Source organism: Phyllopteryx taeniolatus, chromosome 14, assembly GCF_024500385.1.
Source record: "Phyllopteryx taeniolatus isolate TA_2022b chromosome 14, UOR_Ptae_1.2, whole genome shotgun sequence".
Taxonomy (NCBI): domain Eukaryota; kingdom Metazoa; phylum Chordata; class Actinopteri; order Syngnathiformes; family Syngnathidae; genus Phyllopteryx; species Phyllopteryx taeniolatus.
Window position 1 is genome coordinate 21,502,797 of NC_084515.1, and position 21,202 is coordinate 21,523,998.

Genomic DNA, 21,202 nt, shown 5'->3' on the forward strand with positions numbered 1-21,202 from the left:
CACTTAGATGGTTTATGGCCAAGAATAGATATTTATGGCCATATTTAGTATTGATTATTGTAAAGCTTCGTAGTCTGCAAGTACTCTTTAAAATCTTATACGAATGTCTCTATTTAATAGCCAGTGTGTGTATACATACCTGTTACAAATTCTAACCAAATTTCCTGACTGCAAATTCATTTAATTTTAAATCTAACAACTGTGAACCCACACTGTTACTCTCTCACCTACATTGGCGTAATTCTACCTTTTACTCAGATGTTTTTATTTGAAAAGACAGGCAGCACTACTCTGTTTTTATTTTTCTCTCATGGGAATGTTATGAATCACAGACACAGAAATGTAGCTTAACATAATGTCTTATGCCTGGATCAGACTCCAAGACAAATTTGGTCTTTCACGATTGCACTATGTCAGACTACTGCCATAAAATCTTTCCGTATCTCGGGCAAACAGTGACAACTCTACACATTTATTCCGATAGAACCGTATCCTGTCTTTTACGATCACTGGGCTTTATATTGTCAAATCAAACACTGTCGGAGATGCGGAACCAGAAAATGTGTCACCGGATACACCCGTTACCATGGGGACGATAACAACAATGGATTGTGCCAATGTATTGTATTGTGTTGGGGAAGAAAAAGAGGAAACGTGTGTTCTCATCACTGTTGCTCAGGAGTGGGCTGTCCATTCAAGAAGAGCTTGAGGTATGTTCACATACTTTTAATACAATATGGCTCTCAAGCAGGCAACATAATGTTATGTAGACTAGCAAACTAACATTTGCATGTAAACAAACCGGCCTTCTGTCGAATCATCCTATAAAGATTTGGCAAATATTAGTTCGTGCGTGTGAATAAATGTTCACAACAACAACGGGAGGCGAAGCGCCGCTCACAATACGCAATCCTATTGGTCGAGGTCAAGGTGCGCTGTCGGAGAGTCGTCGTTGATATGTCACACTACACTGAAGATGTCCGAAAAATCAAACATGCTAGACTTTTCATTTTGGCGTCGTAGGGCTATCGTTGGGCCACATCATTGGTTGTGGATTATGTCACACTACAAGAAGTTTTGTCGTTCCTGACAAAATATGTCGGGCCCAATCTGGGAAATCACCCACGATAGCTCATCGGACAAATATCGGGGCTAAAATAATGTAGTCTGATATAGGCATTAGATACTTTTTTCTGCTGTGTCGCACATTTTCCCAGTTGGTGAAATTTCAGAGAGCTTGATCATTTCTGCCCTTATAGGGTCACTTGTCAATCACAGGACACATGTAGACAGCCAGCCATTCACACACATTGCATACATTCATTCCCTCACAGAGCGGGACACACTGCATGAACGAAAGTCAAGTGAGTCAACCACTATGCCGTCAGTCACTTCAATTAATCCCTCAAATCATAGAGATGTAAGTGATGGTGTAATTTGTCTCATATTATATGTCAATATTTCACTAAGCTGAATTGTTCTTCTACGTTTCTGCATATTTACTTGTTTATGTTTTTACAAAAAGCTTTACAGTTGTGTTTTGACATGTTACCCAAAAATAACGGGGTGTAAATTGAAGATTTACAAAAACAAGGTAGGATTAAGTAAAGCACATGCTGTAGGTGAGAGGAGCTGTTGAACTTTTTGGCTACAGATAAATAAGTGGGTGACATGATTGGCAAAGGAGTGTTTTGCTGTGAAGTCTCATTCAACTCAACTCTCTGCTTCCAGCTGCAAGCCTGATTGGCTGGACAGCGCCTTTCCCATTGCTAAGTGTCAACATGGTCCTCTGGAGAATCAATTAGAACACAGAGAGAGCCTATCAAATGTCATCACAGTCTGCGTGTATTTGCAAGTATGTGTGTGTGCGTGTAAACAGCTGCTCAGTCTAGAAAGCCTCTCAGTTAATTAGGTGCTCATTAATGAGCCGACACTCAGAGATGTCTTTTATTTTTGTATCATTTTCACACCCTATTGAGGGTTTATCATCTCCATAACTTATTTTTTTTCCCTAGTGAGGATAAGCGGTACAGCAAATGGATGGATGGATGGATGGATGGAATTGGAGAGTTTGACAGGATGAGAAAAACACTAGGTCCTATTCATCTACATCTCAAGTGCACCTGAGAAAAAAAGCCATCTGCTTCAAGTTAGTTTAATGAAGCGTTTTCAGGGTGCATTCACAGGTGTCAGGAGAATTCCATTTTATTTTATTTATTTGTTTCAAGCCGTAGGTCTGCTTTGGGTGTTCACAAATCTCACCAATTACAGTATATCCTATTCTCTTGCGCATCTGTCAGGGAATGTTGCTATTACAGCACCACTTGTGTTCAAGCTGAATAACCTTTTTTTGTTTTTGTTTTTTTGACAACAAAGTCGATGGAAAGTTTTCTCTGTGGGTTATTGTGTTTAATATGTGTGTTTCTTGAATTCCCCACAATATTTTCAGCAGTTACCACGGGTAATGCACACACTGGAACATTTACTATATTTTGATAGTGGGTTCTGTGATCGATGTGCAATGTAATTTCTGTGGTGGGAGGATCATTCTGAGTATTAAAAGCCGGTAGGTGTGTTATATATATTACTTTACTGGCATTATATTTCTGCCAGGCATAAAACTCAACCCTCACGGGGTCTGTACTTCAAATTGTGGATACAGTGTAATACAATAAAGTTTAAAGTAAAAAAGATACAGCAAGGGGGCGCTTAACTTGGGCTCGCTTAAGCCGGCTATGACTGTTTTTTTGTGTTTGTTTTGGGTTGTCCTGCGTTGGGCCCTGCTGGTGGCTGGAGCCCCCATGCTCTCCGGGGGTGATGGGGGCGGTGGCAGGTGAGGGGCTCGCTGGGTGGGGGGTCGTACGTGAGGGGCCAGTGCCCGTTCCCCTCCCCTTGGGACTGGTCGGGGTGCTTCAGTCAGGCTCGGGACCTCCCTGGGTCCTGGGTGGTCGATGGCATCCCCCTGGTTGGGTCCCTTGTTGATTGGTTAGTTATTGCATGTCCTCACCCCCCCCCCCCCCCCACCCCCCAATCCCCCAACTGCCCAATCTACAAATGACTTTTGTTACTTGTGTTCAAATATCTAGACTGTCTCACTGTTGTTCTGCTGTGGTTTTCACCCCTAGTCCCCTTGTCCAGTCTGTCCCTCTGTCTGTCCCCTAAAACTATTTTCTGTCCGGCTGCATTTTCAATAAACAGCAGAATATTTAAAACATTTTTAAAAATAAGCAAAGGGAGTATTTCAATCTCCCCTGTTGCACAGCAAAACTGTTCCATCACGAAGGCATACAGAGCCACCATTCTGCAAGGCAATTCAGCTGAACAGGACAGGTTTAAAAAAAAAAAAAAGATACAGCAAGGAGTAAGAGTTCATTGTAGTGAAAGTAGCATATTTCATTTACTCTCATAATTATACAAAGTATGACTTGTGTAATTTATAGGTTAAGTCCTAGAAATCTTTTAGAAATCAGCCAATCACCTGACTATAATCCAATCGAAAATCTATGGAAAGTACAGAAACTCAAGGTCCATAAAAGAAGCTCACGGAACCTTCTAGACTTAAAGACTGCTTGTATGGAGGAATGGGCCAAAATCACACCAGAGAAATGCATGCGACTAGGTTCTCCATACAGTAGGCGTCTTGAACCGGTCATTGCAAACTAAGGCTTTTGTACAATCTATTAAATAAATACCAGTTGGCGTGTTCAATACTTTTTCCCTGTGTCATTTCACATGATTACATATCACTTAATTTATTTGTTCTACTTTCTTTGTTTGTATGGATTACTTGGGTTGTTCTCCACATTTGGTGAAATTTTCATGTCAATAGCACCTTTGGATATATATATAGTGAGAAAAATGGTGACGTGTTAAGTACTTATTTCAGCTGCTGTATATATTCACTAGGAAATAAATGAAATCTGCACAGTGGTGACCAATTCTTTACTAGTTTATTCTATGAATTAGTAAATTTCATATATGCATTTCAATCTGAATATGTGATACTTTAGAGAGGTGCAGGTATTTTATTTTTAGTTGTAGAAAATCACACTAAACGTTGCCTTGATTTGCATTTGTTCCTGTCTAATGTTGGTATTTGTGAATTTATTTCATAAAACTCTGACTGGGGCTTGTGTTTTAAACAGTGTCTTTCTGGTCATATTCTTTGTATCTTCAAGCAATTTGGTGACTTACCAAATTACTCAGGAAGGTTTCTTTTTCCATTAACAATAAGAGCTCCACTGACTTTATGTTATTGGTACCACATTAAAATCATATAGCCAATAAAGCTAACTATCATCGATAAGCAGGTGAGTAAACGCACTACACTGACCTATAAAAACAAATCTGCATTGCACTGAATCCGCAATAAGTGAACCGTAATATAGCGAAAGGATTAATGTAAATGCTTTGAATGGTTTGACGTGACACTAGGGTGCCTCTCACCTCCTTTCAATGTGCCTGGAGCTGAGTGGCATTCATTATCTGATTTGGCAGGGCACTAAGCAGTCTTCAGTGTGGGATGCGGCCAAACAATGTCCACTTCTAGGCCTTTCTTTGGCTCTGTCAGTATCTGTTGCAACCCACTAATTACGTGTGTGACGCTCAAGCTTGGTGGCCACTTGCCACATGTCTTGCAATGGCAAGATACTATTTACCAATTGTTCAGTGTCGTCTTGGTCATATGATTTCAAAGTTTGAACAGCATGATGAGGAGGACTGTATAAATATAAATTCTTACTGAACCAGGAAATGTATTTTATTTATTATCGATTCATTCATGGATCAAACACTCAAGAACCCTACTGAGGTTGTAGAGCTGGTCCACTGTTCGTCGGCCAGGACAAAAACCACACTGCTTCTCCTGAATCTGAGATTCAGGCACTTTTAATACCAGGATATTGATGATATTGTGACTATTATGACAGCCATAATTTTAACATTTTACTTTTTTACTCACAGAAACAGTTAAGGCAACATACCCTCGAGCAGGGGTATTCAAATAAAATTTCAAAAGGGTCCAGATCGAAAAATAATTCTTGAAGCAAAGGTGCAGAAGGATCAATCTAGTGTCTATTTATTGTGATATTTATTTAAGTAGCCGAGTTGCTGTATCGCTACATCTGCTTGTAATCAGTACCTCAAAAACCTTTTGGCATTCATCATAGTCCAGTAACACAGAACTAAAAAAATATATATGGCTGGTGATATGTACAGTTGTGCTCATACGTTTCCATACCCTGGCAGAATATGTGGAACTAAAAACAATTTTGTAAATATGACTGAACAAGGACCATCTCATTATTTTCTTTGTTGTCTTTTGTTTAGAGATTGTGCTTTTCTGAAATGCCTTCGTTTAATTTGAATCTCATTAAAAATCTAATTAAACATGTTGTGCCTGATTCTTCATGTTTTCTTTAAAGAATGACACGTTCCAAATTCTGCCCGGGTTATTCAAACTTCTGAGCACAACTGTGTAATGTTCTCTCATTCACGAAATAAAAGTAAGTGCAAGTAAGAGCAAGTAAATACAAAGTGAAAAATATACATGTTCAAATAAAGTGCTTAACTACATAAAAAACAAAAAAAGTTTGAGTTCCCTCTTTTCTGTTTAGCATCTCGACACAAGAAAGAAGTCAAGTAAATTTTACATATTTTAATTAATATTTGTTCAGAACTTTTGTTTCATATTGGCGTTTCATATAATGTATATGCACTTTTAATAAGTGCTGCCAGTGGAAACTTCCCACTGAGAAGTACAAACAAAAATGACTAAGGCCGTTCCATTTTAAGCGCTGTTTGTTCCAAATGTTTTCTTCCTTTTTCAGTCATTTTCTGCTCTTTGTCTGTCTTTTACTGTCTTTTCCGTGCTGAATCTCTTTCTCTCTCCCCTGCTATGTTTCTCCTTGTCTCTGTCTGGTCTGGGCGCAGTCACTGAATACCGCCTGCGATGCAGATTTGATTGGCTGAAGGGGTGGCTGAACTCGAATGCCAATCGCAGGGCACAAAAAAACTAACAGCCATTCACACTCACATTCACACCTATGGGCAATTTAGACTCTACCACGCATGTGTTTTGGGAGCACCCGGAGAAAACCTACACAGGTATGGGGAGAACATGCAAACTCCACACAGGTGAGGGACCTCGGTACTGTGAGGCAGATATGCAAACCAGGCACACCGTGCCGCCCCATTCTCAATCCATATGGTTTAATATGATGTTGGTCTACCCTTTGCAGCTGTGACAGCTTCAAGTCTTGTGGGAAGGCTTTCAACAAGGTTTAGGAGTGAGTTTATTGGTGTTTTTGCCCATTCTTCCAGGGTCATATTTGTGAGGTTACAGTAAGTATGTTAGAATAATACAGGACATGTATGAGGGCAGGAGAACAGTGGTTAGGTGTGCTGTAGGTGTGACAGAGGAGTTTAAGGTGGAGGTGGGACTGCAACAGGGATCAGTCCTGAGCCCCTTCCTGTTTGCAGTGGTGATGGATAGGCTGACAGATGAGGTTAGACATCCAGGCATGCACTGGAAAGGAGAGGAATGAAGATTAGCCGAAGTAAGACAGAATATGTGTGCATGAATAAGAGGGGTGGAGGGGGGAGGGTGAGGCTACAGGGAGAAGCCATAGCAAGGGTGGAGGACTTTAAGTAGTTGGGGTCAACAGTCCAACGCAATGGTGAGTGTGCTAAGGAAGTGAAGCAACGGGTCCAAGCAGGTTGGAACGGGTAGCGGAAGGTGTCAGGTGTGTTGTGTGACAGAAGAGTCTCTTCTTGGATGTAGGGCAAAGTTTATAAGACAGTGGTGAGCCCAGCCATGATGTACGGATTAGAGACAGTGGCAATGAAGAGACATCAGGAAGCAGAGCTAGAGGTAGCGGAAATGAAGATGTTGCGCAACGAAAAAAAGGATAAACGGTGCAGAAAAAGGATGGATGAAAAAAAAATGTTTTAAACGTTTTATTTTAATGGTACAAGAGCTACATAATCTTACATTTAAAAAATGAACAAAGTAATTTAAATTTAAATCAAATACTCATTTATTTTTGGATTGCTCTGCACTTTCGCCAGACCTCTATCCCATTAAAAAAAAAAAAAAAAAAAAGTCCAGCTGATTTGCCATGTAGCAGCTCATACTCTCTACCCCAGAACCTTAATGACCTGAGGGCTGCCCTTCAAGAAGAGTGGGATACATAAGATGTCGTTGTCAAGCTGTATTTTTATTTAGTATACCCTCTACTGTTTTTGGCTTTTTTTCAAATCATTATTTGACATTGAGAAATCACCATTGTATGTATGTCCTATTTTCATTGTATAATATCACTGTTGCATGCGCTTTTTATATTTCCATGAATTTCACCCAAAAGCTAACATTTTGTGAGTAGTGTACTTGAAGCCACAAAAATACTGATATTATCATGGCTGGCATGATATGCCACAGTCCTTCCTCTTACAGAGCTTATGTACAGTGTGGCACAGACTGTCCAATGGCGACTGCATTTCATGCACTACCAAGTTTCGCTTTTTTTCAGCCATTACATTATTAAATAATCAATGAATACAATTTGGAATTGGTGATGAATCATTTACATTTGCATCGCAATGCTTTTAAGAATTGATTATTTCCCCCACCACTTGTGTGTAAAGCGTGGACTGGTTTGCCGCAAGAAAAACCTTTACCATTATGGCCTTCGACCCTATCGACATCAAGCATTTAGTCATTTCATTCATTATTTTTGCAATATTACATTGTTTCCTTCATTCACCACCTCTTTTTCACAGCAGTTAGTCACTCTGTGTTTCCCTTCATTTCTGGGATATCTTTTATGTTAAGGTTTGCCATCGGGTTTTTTCATGATACATTTATCTTCAAGCTTTCTCTGGTATTGACTGGGAAAAATCCAACGAGTGTCCAATGTTACGGATTTCTACTATTGAAAGGTGGAGAAGAATTCAACATTTCTTTTGACAGGGAAAATGTATCTGAGTCCAAATGGTCTGATAATTTTACAATAAAAATCATTTTTTCAGCACGAAAACCATTTGAATTGATATTAATTCACTTTCTTTAGGAGCCACTCTCTAAATGTCCTTGCAGCTGAGCCAACAGTGAAAACTGTGATTTGACTGTGCACCTCCCATGTGTGTAAATGTAAAGTAGAGCATCGAGTGGTGATGAGCAAAACGATTTCACTCAGGCTGCCAGAAAGCACACAATGGATTTCTTGTCCTTCTAATTCTGTTTGTTCCACATCTGAGTGATGGCTAGAATGGAATCCTTATCAGAGGTCCTGGCTTAATAAACACCAATATGTTGCAATTAAGTCTGGAATCATGATTTTGTGCTGGACTTTATGTTGAGTTTTTGTAGTTACTTTCTTGTTTACAACAATATTTGTGTTTATGTTTTCCTGTCTGTGAGTGACTGGTAATCAGTTCAGAGTGTCCACCGCCTCTTGCCCAAAGACCAACAGAATAGTTTACAGCTGCCTGACCCTGCACATATTCCAAAAAAGCTGGGACAGGTGGCAAAAAAGACTGAGAAAGTTGAGGAATGCTCATCAAACACCTGTTTGGAACATCCCACAGGTGAACAGGCTAATTGGGAACAGGTGGGTACCATGATTGGGTATAAAAGGAGCTTCCCTGAATTGCTCAGTCATTCACAAGCAAAGATGGGGCGAGGTTCACCTCTTTGTAAACAAGTGTGTGAGAAAATAGTCGAACAGTTTAAGGACAATGTTCCTCAACGTACAATTGCAAGGAATTTAGGGATTTCATCATCTACGGTCCATAATATCATCAAAAGGTTCAGAGAATTTGGAGAAATCACTGCATGTCAGGGGCAAGGCCGAAAACCAACATTGAATGCCCGTGACCTTCGATCCCTCATGCGGCACTGCATCAAAAACCGACATCAATGTGTAAAGAATATCACCGCATAAGCTCAGGAACACTTCAGAAAACCAATGACAGTAAATACAGTTCGGCGCTACTTCCGTAAGTGCAACTTGAAACTCTACTATGCAAAGCAAAAGCCATTTATCACCAACACCCAGAAACGCCGCCGGCTTCTCTGGGCCCGAGCTCATCTAAGATGGACTGAAGTGAAGTGGAAAAGTGTTCTGTGGTCCGACGAGTCCACATTTCAAATTGTTTTGGACGTCGTGTCCTCCGGGCCTAAGAGGAAAAGAACCATCCGGACTGTTATGGACGCAAAGTTCAAAAGCCAGCATCTGTGATGGTATGGAGCTGTGTTAGTGCCAATGGCATGGGTAACTTACACATCTGCGAAGGCACTATTAATGCTGAAAGGTACATACAGGTTGTGGAGAAACATATGCTGCCATCCAAGCAACATCTTTTTCATGGACGCCCCTGCTTATTTTAGCAAGACAATGCCAAACCACATTCTGCACGTGTTACAACAGCGTGGCTTCGTAAGACTGGCCTGCCTGCAGTCCAGACCTGTCTCCCATTGAAAATGTGTGACGCATTATGAAGCGACAACGGAGACCCCGGACTGTTGAACAGCTGTAGCTCTACATCAAGAAAGAATGGGAAAGAATTCCACCTAAAAAGCTGTAACAATTAGTGTCCTCAGTTCCCAAAAATTTATTGAATGTTGTTAAAAGAAAGGGTGATGTAACACAGTGGTAAACATGACCCTGTCCCATCTTTTTTGGAACGTGTTGCAGCCATAAAATTCTAAGTTAATAATTATTTGCTAAAAACAATAAAGTTGATCAGTTTGAACATTAAATATCTTGTCTTTGTTGTGCATTCAATTAAATATAGGTCGAACATGATTTACAAATTGTATTCTGTTTTTATTTATGTTTAACAAACATCCCAACTTCATTGGAATTGGGGTTGTAAAGGAAGGGGACATTTGTTAGAAGTCAAAAACGTATTTTCTTGTTATTTTTCATCCAGCTCAGTTGTAAAAGTCTGACAGAACATACACATGCAAGCAATGTACTGTATGTTAAATAGCAATATCTTCTCAATAAAAAAATTGACAGAATTCAGTCAATTGACCAATCAGAGAGTGAGGCTACTTCATATGGAGGTTTGAGGATTTATGGAAACAGTCAAGCATTAACTTCCCCTGTTAATTATTACTTGACCAGCGTGATGGATGGTACCTTGAATGTGTTACGAATACTTTGAAGTGATGGAGATGGCAGCTTCCTCGACAGCTCTGGCCCCTCTGTTTTCTACGCCATCTCTCCCAGCTGGCATCACTGCGCAGTAAAAGGGGCGCACGTGCTGCCACACTTGCCGGAAGACATCCTAAATCCAATCTTATTGTCTGTCACGTTTGCAGCTGAATCATGGTCACGGAGGGAAAAAAAGGGATTACTGAAGCTGTTGTCACAGAGAGACACAAAGAAAACAAGCAAATAAGAAACATGCTTGCTTTCTGACAGGAGTGTTCATTGGAAAAGATGGCAGGCACTTGGGATAGGTTGTAATTGTGGCAGTAAACTGAATGGCACTTTGACAGTATACGTATATGTATTTATAGTATCACAAAAGAAAGCCAATGCGGATGCCAAACTTGACAGCACCATCATCACAATCATCCCAATATCATTGCAGTGGTTCTTAAAATGTGGGTTGTGGGAGAGAGAGAAACTGTTTTATTAATGCAGGTTTTGTTTGCTTGGTTGATGATAAAAATCACAGACACAATAAATACTAAATTGGGAAGCTCGTGATGAAGAAGCAGACCACAGATACCTCTAAAGAGGATCATGTTGAATGCCCAATGATGCATTGTGTATGTTATTGACAGTGAGTGCTAACCCCCTGCAAAAAGCACGTTTTTTGCAGAACTGAACATGGTCATTTTTTAATGTAAAATAAAGCTTTGAAAGCCAGAGTTTTTGAGGACAAGGGAACTCTTCACTTAGTGGTGTTACTTTATTTGGTTTCCCATTGTTGTGAAGTCATTCCACTTTAATTTAAAGTATCTATTTATGAATTCGCATTCTGTAAAGTGGCTCATGACCTTCTGTGTTTTTCTATTACCAAACAGACATTGATACATTTTGTGAAGATATTTCCAGCTCATTCATATTTACCTTCACATTTAAGGTAAACAATACTTACATATTTTTGCTTACCTGCAAGCAACAGTTAGAGTGACTGACCTTTGGACCTTTGACTCCTCTTTTCAATCAAATTGGACAGACACAACACGACTCTTTCAATGGGGTTTATCTGATTGCCTTAAAATTATGGCGTGGCATACAACACTAATGCCTCAAACGAGTTTTTGTCTTTCATCAATGCATGTGGGCAGAGCATGGAGGCAACAATTAGCTTATGCTTGTAAGCTAAACGTTAGCGGAACGTTACGTGAACGGCGCAGAAAATGGGATAACTGACTTCCTGTGTGTATGCTCTGCTAACGAGCATAACTAGGGTTGATGACATGATTGTCCATCCATCCATTTTCTGAGCCGCTTCTCCTCACTAGGGTCGCGGGCGTGCTGGAGCCTATCCCAGCTGTCATCGGGCAGGAGGCGGGGTACACCCTGAACTGGTTGCCAGCCAATCGCAGGGCACATAGGAACAAACAACCATTCGCACTCACAGTCATGCCTACGGGCAATTTAGAGTCTCCAATTCATGCATGTTTTTGGGATGTGGGAGGAAACCGGAGTGCCCGGAGAAAACCCACGCAGGCACGGGGAGAACATGCAAACTCCACACAGGTGGGGCCGGGGATTGAACCCGGGTCCCCAGAACTGTGAGGCTGACGCTCCAACCAGTCGGCCACCGTGCCGCCGACATGATTGTTTGAAGCCTAAATTGCTGAAAATTTAGTTTTCTTTGTGGCTGGTGTCTTTGGTCAAAAGTTAAATACAAATAGGACATATGTAAACACGAACAAAGCCTAAGCATCTGCTATTGTCCTCTTTGGTGGCTCTGTGGTAAAAACAGTTTAAAGTTCCTACAGTTGCTTTGTCGCACTGCCCTTTGCCATTCATCTCAGCGAATCAATGCGGAAGTATGTTGCGCATCTACCGGATCACCCATCAAAGTTATGGTGGGTAATTTGTTCCAGGCTGCAACTGTCATTTGCAATTGTTTCTGTATTGCCCCCTTAACTGAAAATACATGCAGGTCAATCAATGATTCTGGATGCTATAATTTCCTTCCAAATCTGTACATCTTGAACTAGTTTCATCTTAAGTTTGTACTTTTTAGAACTAACACTGTCACTAATGTCAATAATGTCAAGATGAGACAGCTGTAAATATTATGATACATGTGGTATATGTTTTTATTTAACTATCGGGTTTTTCTCAGGATATTCTAATTCTACACTTACCCCGTCACGACCCCTGCTGCCCAACATTGTCCACCAGGGATGAAATGGGAAATCATGACTCATTTGTATATGTATAACTGATGGGCATTTTTTTTCATTGGTTTTCATCTTGTCTTTGTTGCAGATGAATTCAAAGCCTTCCTGAAACGCTTGCCCACTGATCAATTCTTGAATATTTCCATGATTGCCAAGTACTGGTCAGCCAACGCGTCTCTCCAGAAGCGCTATGCCCATCTAAAGACCAGCACAGCGTTGGTCCTGGGCAAAGCTCAGAAGATTATCAGAAAGTTGTTCACCCTCAGCAAACGATGTCCAAAGCAACCTCGAATCAGTCTCCCTCGAGAAAGGTAGGCCATTTGACCTTTCAAATTGACATTGGAAAATTCAGTATTGAATTGAACAATACACTTTTTCTGGGCTTTTAGTGGATGATAGTTTATACAGTTTCAGGTCTTCCAGCAGCTTGGTGGGCTTTGGGAACACTGACGAAAACCTGAGCTTTCTGTATGGAAGCAACTGCAGCTTTGAATTTAGAATACGTATGGAATTACATCAATTTAGAATTTAGGGCTCACAATACTATTACTTCCTGTACTACTACAACACTAAACTCTAATGAGTTTACAGAACTAAATTTCTTTTATTTTATACACAAAAATATTTCAGTTAAGCCTTTAAAGTTTATTTATTTATTATTTATTTAAATTTACATAAAATAAAAAATATTTTCAGTTACCTTAAATTATTCAAATATATCATACAATTTATATTCTACAACTCATAATATGCAGGATACAAACTCATGTATATATATATATATATATATATATATATATATATATATATATATATATATTAAAACTAAAAAAAATAGTATGTGGGAAATGAACTCAAAATGTATATTTATATCTATATATTTATTTATATTTATAGATATGTCTATCTATAAGGAAATAAAAAATTGTTTGTCACATAATCAGGTCAACTCAGGTCACTGTCCAAAAACATGACACAATTTTTTTATTACATAATGATGCAATTCATACTTTGGTTTAGTTACAGTCGTCTGCAAATAATCAGAATTTCTGAATGATAGAACGTGACAAATTCACCTGAAGGTCAGGAATCCTCATGAGTTTGCCTAGCTTATCCGCTATCTTGCCAGTTTTGGTGGTCTGCTCACTGAACAAAGTGAAGGTTTGGCAGCCAAACATGCATTATGGTAAAAGTAATTCATTCCGCAAATCGTCAATAACTTCCATCAGGGGACCTATTCCTTTTAGAAAATCCATCCATTCATTTTCTGTACTGCTTTATCCTCACAAGGGTCGCGGCGTGCTGGAGCCTATCCCGGCTAACTTTGGGCAAGTGGTCCCCAGCCAATCGCAGGGCACATATAAACAAACCTTCGTCAATAACTTTTTATTTATTTATTTTCACACACGTTTCGGCATTCAGTTTACACGAGCAACATCGCCGAAAGCCAATCTATAATATAGCGTTATAATATTAACTTTACACCGTTGTAAGATGAAACACTGAATATTTGTGGCGTTCAACATCTTCAAAAAGTTACCAACACTTGGATTCATGATAAAAGGGTTAAATTATTTGAAAACAAATCATCAATGTGCACATTCTACCCAATTCCAAACGTAGACTAGCTATCTACAGTTATCGAAATTCAAAATAAAAGCGTTAGCGTTACTTGCCAAAATCACAGCGGTCCTGAAAACGAGGACAACAATGATAAAGCCGAAGGTGGTGGTGGTTTGAAAACGGGGGAATAAAATTGCGCCTTTCAAATAAATAAAAGCTAATTAAGCTGTGTCCCACATCCACACAGGCTGGTCTGAAGTCTACTCTTCGGAGTCTACGCTTTACGGGTCCAGGCTCTGCGTTGATGTAAATTCAACATGGCGGAATCAGCTTTCCTGAAGGAGCGATGAAGCCCAACCACCAAAACGCATGGTTCCTCAAACATTTTGAGTGTTCCCCACAAATTCACTATAAAATATTTAGGCCTATTCCTTTAAAGTTTCATAAATCTTAACAGAGCTCAACACTTTAAAGTTTGGTCAACTATTGACCAGGGTTTGACTTCTACAGCCTTAATAATTATGAGCTTGTACAACCCTACTACAGTGTAGTATTAATCATAATAATAATAATAATATTAATAATCGACAATCATAAAAAAAAACTAGAACAATGTAAAATACAGTATCACGTGCCACCAAAGTTTGCTATTCACAGATGATTGTCAATTTCCTTTGTTTATTGTCATGATTTCATATAATAATCATTTGAAGGCTAACTGACTGACATTCTTTCTGTGTGTGATTGATTTCTGAGTAAAGTAGTATCAGCAAGCGTCACTCATGCTGTCCTTGCATGGCAGTCTTACTGCTGTGCTGGAGGCAAAACACGAAGGCCAGGGAAAGGCATTGTGTCAAGAAAAGCACAAAAGTAAAGCACAGCGTAAGGAAACAGTTGGGATAGGAAATGCAGCAATTGGAAAGGGAAATACAAAGGGAGAAATGGGGCGAAAGGAGACATGCTAAGAAGGAATGAACAAAGAGAGAACTCTCAGGAAAGTGTAGGACAGATGAAGGTTCTAGTTACAAGCTGTGGAGTGAAGTACTGAAGTATACCGTGGCGAGCTCTAATCAAGTCTTTTCCTGCACTGACAATCTGGCGCTTGTTTACAGAGAACCTTAATTTCCCTGACAGTCCTTTGCCACTACCGATCACTCAATCTCCCCTCGCTTACCCCTTGCCACTTTCTGTCTTTATTTTTCCTCCACTCTCTCCTTTGTTTCCCCTTGTTCCCCCCTTCTCTGTCTCAGAGCATCACTCAGTCCTAACCCTGCTCACAGCAACAGCAAGGCATCAGGGCCAGCAAAAGATCCATATTCCCCCCTGCACAGATGCATTTGTTTCATCATCGCTTATTTCTGTCTATTTACACAGACCTTAGGGTATGAAATTGTCATAGCTTTTAGGCAATGCTGTGTGCAATTTGCTGAAGATTCTATCCTGGGGATAGAATCTCTACAGAGCCCATTTTGCAACTTGAACCCCTTGCAAAATGTTGCCTCGCCAAAATGGAGGACAATTTTGTGTCTGAATTTTCATCTCATCTATAGTCAAACAGAGCAATCACCACCGCTCTGCAGGAAAAAGAAGAGTCAATTGGTAGCTCATAAATGTTCCAATGTAGGGTGCTGTGATGTGTATGTTAGTTTGACCGATGAGCTTGTTAGTTCCAGCGCATGACTGATTCCTTCATTTGTTTGTGAAGGGGAGTGACAATAGGAAAATAAACAAGAAAAGAGCTGTATATCGTGGAAATATAAAATGTGAACCATTTAGCCCCCTTCTTCACAGAAATGTCATTCATTTCTTTGCCTTGTATATACAGTATTTCTCTGAAATGTGTAATGGATTTAGAACAACAGCTTCTAGTCTGAGAAGTACTACGTCTGACTGCACATTCCATTGACTACATTGACCTGCATGAAAACATAATACAGGGACTTAGATTCCTATGACACAGACGTAACCCAAGTTACAGTTAGCTGGGATAGGCTCCATGACCCTAATGAGGACAAGCAGTACAGAAAATAGTGGGATTCATTGTACAGGTGTGCCTAATGCCGTTGCCACTTCTGAGTCAAGCAAGCCATTACAGCCAACTTGCTGAGAAAATGTTTTTGTTCTTTTGCAGGTCGACTGCCTTTTGGTTGAGCAAGGCTCAGTCACTCCTCTACTGCAATGACCACGGAATGCTCGGATTTTTCTCTGAGGAAGTCAAAAGTTGCAGCTGCCCCGTGGAACAGCCAACTTGTCAGGGTGCCATTCCCTGTGTTGTTGGCTCCTCCTTTACTTCCTGCTCCGCTTGTGCCGCAGACAACATAACCCGCTGTGGATCCTGCCACCACGGCAATCTCCTACACCTTGGTTCCTGTCGGCCGAGCGTCGCCACATCCCTGGACCACTATCTGAATTTTGATCTCGACATGCCAGATTCAGAGGTTTCAAAAGCGTCTTTTACATTCCAGTGGTTCTCAAACTTGAGTGGTCATAAATATTAATGAAGAGTTAAATATTGGGCTTACGAGCTTTTCAAAATCGCTGTCGTTGTATTATTTACTTCTGCACTGACTATTGGTGGCTAGCCTTTCCGTAGTCTTACTTTTAAAGCATTCTAATGTCACATTTCTAAATATAGAATTTCTGAATCAAGTCGATGGAAGTATTGAGTAATGCACAAAACGATAGCTCAATATTTTGCCAACAATAATGATATCACAATGCAGCGATTATGCTGTAAGTATAAATAGAAAATTTTAAGTGGTAAACGTATACAGTTACATATACAAGCAGTTCATTATAATACACTTTTCTCTTACTCAGATTAAATACTGGAATATCCAATTTGTTTTTCTATACATGAGCATTTTTTCATTAAGACAAACACACGGTTTTTACGTAGAGTTGTTGAAATGTAAATAATTGTTTCAGATGTTGTACATGTACATTTGTTTTTCAAAAAATATATATTTTCAACTTAAATCAACATATTTAAGACATCCATATATCCACTCGGTCAGTGTGCAGGTGTGTGTTGCCAACTGTCATTTTATTTTATTTTTTGTGCGATGGTCCAGTCCAGTCAGTCCAAAAGGGTACTTCTGGAGGAAAAGCTTTGCTCCCACTCTTGATCCACATCAAAGTCTGAGAACCAGTGTCTACGTGAAGTGATTGTCTTCACCTATTTGCCTGTAGAAATGAAAGTAAACTACAGTATTGTTGTTTTTGTAGGTGAAATACCTACTTCAGCAGCTTGACAGCAGGATTGAAGTCCACGCCATTTACATTAGCAATGATGTCCGTCTGGGAAGTTGGTTCAACCCTGCTTGGAGAAAGAGGATGCTGCTTACTCTCAAGAGTAATAAAAATAAGTCAAATCTTATCCACATGTTGATGGGCATGACTTTCCAGATATGCTTAACCAAGAATTCAACACTTGAGCCAGTGCCAGCAATTTATGTTAACCCTTTTGGGGGAAGTCACTCAGAGAGTTGGTTCATGCCAGTGAACCAGCCTGACTTCCCCAACTGGGAGAGAACTCGACTGGATGCTGTGACAACTGCACAATGTTACAACTGGACATTGTCACTGGGGAACAAATGGAAGTCCTTCTTTGAAACCGTTCACATCTATCTGAGAAGCCGCATTGTCACTGATGATCCAACAGTGAATGAAACGCTCTTCTATGAACCTTTGGACATGGATGACCAAAAATCAAACCTGGGCTACATGAAGATCAACACACTGAAAGTTTTTGGTTACAGCATGCACTTTGACCCCGAGGGCATTAAGGATTTGATACTCCAGCTGGACTACCCATATACACAGGGTACACAGGATGCTGCCTTTTTTATGTTGTTGGAGATGAGGGATCGCGTTAACAGGTTGGCCCCACCAGCGCCGCAGCCACTTGACCTGTTTTCTTGTCTTCTGCGGCACCGGCTCAAATTGTCAGCTGGTGAGGTGGTGCGCATCAAGGAAGCTCTTCAGATCTTCAATTCAAAGCTCCCCAATGCCTCTCCTGAACTTGAGCTGGTTCAGCTCTGCAGCTAACTAGCTTAGCATTCAAGGCAGAATTTAAATGTCCAGTGAAGGAGATTCGGGGATATTATTGGCATGAGCAACGTAGCTCCCGGTAAACCTTTGACCTCATCTGGATCAATATTTTACAAGCCTGACCAATGGAAATGACAAAGTCTCTTGGCTGGTTTTCCAGTGTCACTTGTAATCTGGAGGATTATGACTATAAGGACTGTAAGAGGCCAACTATTGAGGCATGTTGGAGAACATGAAGCTCTGTTCAAGTGCTCTACTGAACTTGCCTGGAGGCTTGCCTTTGCTATAACTGCCTTTCTTTTGGCAAACTGGATGACAGCTGGGGGACTCATCAAAGTAACTTAGGCTTCTGTCTTGCAAAGAGAGATGTGATTTAATATGTATAGGGAAACTCTTGAGGGATCAACATTAATGATCTAATAGAGAATGATCACCCTTTTGTAACCCTATTTTTTTTTGTTATGGAACAATCTAGAGAAGATAATAGTGGATCAAATTAAACGTGCATTGAACAATGTTATGCTTACATTTTGAGAACCCCAATCTTGTTACTATCATTGAATATTTCTTTTTAATCCCTACCGTTCTTTTCTGATGTTTCAAATCTTGTATCTATGCTGAATAACAGAAGTCTGTTAGTGTTAGCTCTGTACTTGGTGGTGTGTCTTTAAAAAAATAAATAAAAAGGTAAACACATTGCCAAGGCAAATAGGAAAATAGTTTAGAATTTTTTGTTTGTTTGTTTCTTCTTTTGAGATGAAAGCCTAACCAAATTCTGATGTGGTTACAAAAAAAGCTTTGAAAGTACAGTGCTGTAAATAATGCGCCATCTAACCTGAGATGTGAATATGTGCACATTGCTTTTTAGATAACCAAGAGCAAAGACAAAAAAAAAAAATAATAATAATAACAATAAAAAAAAAAAAAAGACAGAAATGTTTATAACAACTCATGCCTTATATGGAGTCAGTGTTGTGAGAAGCACATTTAGTTTTGGTGTTTGATTTCCTGGCTGGTGATGTATTGCTTTTAAGATTTAAAATTTTCTACCAATAAAAACATATTCTTCACGTAAACTGTAGCTTTTCCATGTAAATGCTGTTCACGCTGCACCATTTGCTTTGATTCAGTGATGTGCAACTGTTTACAGTGCACACCAGTACATAATGATGTATTGTAATTGTTCAGTAAAGGTCCTCTGGGTCCAATTAGATATTCTTTCAGCACCTGATGTGGTTGATATTACTAAAAATTTCATCATATTTTTGACATTTTTATTCCGCTACAAAATGACAGGTCTAATGTTATCTGCAAGATGCAAATGTTGACTGTTTGTAAGGTTTCTGAAGGGCAGTGACGGTAATTCTGAGAATTGCAAACACCACCTTATAACATTTACTATTATTATTTTTATTATTTGATTCTGTATTTTAAAAATCAATCTGCTTTTTTGTCATTTCCAGCTGTCAACCTGTTTTCAGCTTCACAAAAAGAAAATCAAATGGCATGTTTGTTTGGAATTCGTTGACTTGCTTTCGAATGTTTTATGATTTTTACTCTGAAATGCACTCACCTCTATAAAGGTACTGTACTCCTAAACTAAAGAACAATATAATAAATTTACCTTTGTGTTTATTTTTTAAGCTGGAGTTGATTTTTAAACCCAATTAGTTTACAAAGTTTCCAGCAAACTGTAATTATATTGAAATAAGTGCCACGATGAATACAATTGGTTGTTAAATGGAAAGGGTCACCTGAATGAAAAATGGACCACCAGTGTGAAGCAAAGTAAGCTGTAGCCTGGGGGGGGTGACATGGGGTGCAACTTGGATATGGACAGCTGAGGCTGCTGGGAATTTCCCCCTCTTATCGGCTCCCTTGTGTTTCCCCACATTACCCCAAAACATTTTCTCTGTTTATTCCTCCATCTGCCAGGATCCTCTGAGGCAACTTCACTCACAGATTTTTCCTCCTTTAAATATCAATGTTTTCATTTCCATTACTCCATGTTAGCCACCTCCTTCCAGTCGCTTATCTCGTTGGTCCTCGGCAAACCATCTGGAATGTTCCATCTCCATCTGTTGGCCCTGCTCCACCACCCACAGGGATTTATTTTCCTCAAGTTCTGGAGCTTATTTAATAATGTTACAACATGGCATTGATGTCTTATTGCCCAAAAAAATCCTCTTGTTATATTATTACAATAAATGTTATAACTTGCACTTATGTGAATTCTCTTTTATTATAAATTATCTATTGCAAAGTGAATTGTAAATGTGTTTCCATGCTGGAAATGTTAATAACCTGTATCATATCTCCTTTTATATAAAGTTGAATTCAGCAAAAATTATCTGATGGTATTTTCCATACGACATTAATGAAAACCAAGTAACCCCACAAGAGCAAACACACTAGCAAGGGTGAGGGGGGGCTCCCAGTTCTTGAACATAACGAAGACTCAGTCGCTACCTATACATGATACGAGACCAACTACAATTGTATTCAAATGGATAAAACCAGACTAAATACAGAATTTAATAAAGGCCTTAATCTGGTGATGATAGAGTTCCTCAACACTGGATTAAAACACCCAAAATATTCAAAGTACTCATGTGTACAGTTTATATTTTAATGAATAGAATATTGGAGCAGGGTTTCCTTTCCTGCTGTTGGCTTGAAGACGAAAGCCAAATATCACTAAATTCACAGGAGAAGAAGCCGGTAGCGCCATGGTGTTATCTATAGGCAGTCCTGTTTTCAGACTGATAAGCAGACAAGGTTTATGCTACAGGAGCTGAAGAACCTCAACATTTAAACAGTACATTGATGTGGGGAACAAAAAAACAGACAATGGTGACCTGTTAAAGATGTGGTAAAACATTTATAGAAGCCTTTAAACAAACGTCAAAGCAAATCTGAGTTTGGAGGATACACCAAAACTGCATCGTATTCAAATCAGACCAAGTAATAGCACAATTGCGCTGAAGGCCGTTCCGACGGCTGCATCCGTGTGACCCACACCAGACCCCGGGAAACCCTAAACGTGTGTGCCCATAGGGTCAAGTATGGAATACCAGTGTCAGGTGTGAATGTGTGCAAAGTGTAAGATTTAATGGGCTAGACTCTTACAGGGCAAGGTTGGGGTTTTTAGTTTGTTTCTGTAAGCCATAAAATTAAATTACAGCTGGGTAGCATATCCACTTTTCA

The 21,202-nt window shown here is 39.6% G+C and overlaps 1 protein-coding gene across 1 annotated transcript in view; it reads left to right on the plus strand.

Moving 5' to 3' along the window:
• The window catches only part of brinp2 (bone morphogenetic protein/retinoic acid inducible neural-specific 2), a 152,545-nt gene extending 132,328 nt beyond the window's left edge, over positions 1-20,217 (plus strand). Inside the window, exons 7-9 of the mRNA XM_061798401.1 lie at positions 12,468-12,690; positions 16,074-16,380; positions 17,171-20,217. Coding sequence (XP_061654385.1) covers positions 12,468-12,690; positions 16,074-16,380; positions 17,171-17,992 — 1,352 coding nt within the window. The 3' untranslated portion in view covers positions 17,993-20,217. The remainder of the gene's footprint in view (positions 1-12,467; positions 12,691-16,073; positions 16,381-17,170) is intronic.
• Positions 20,218-21,202: the final 985 nt, after the last annotated feature.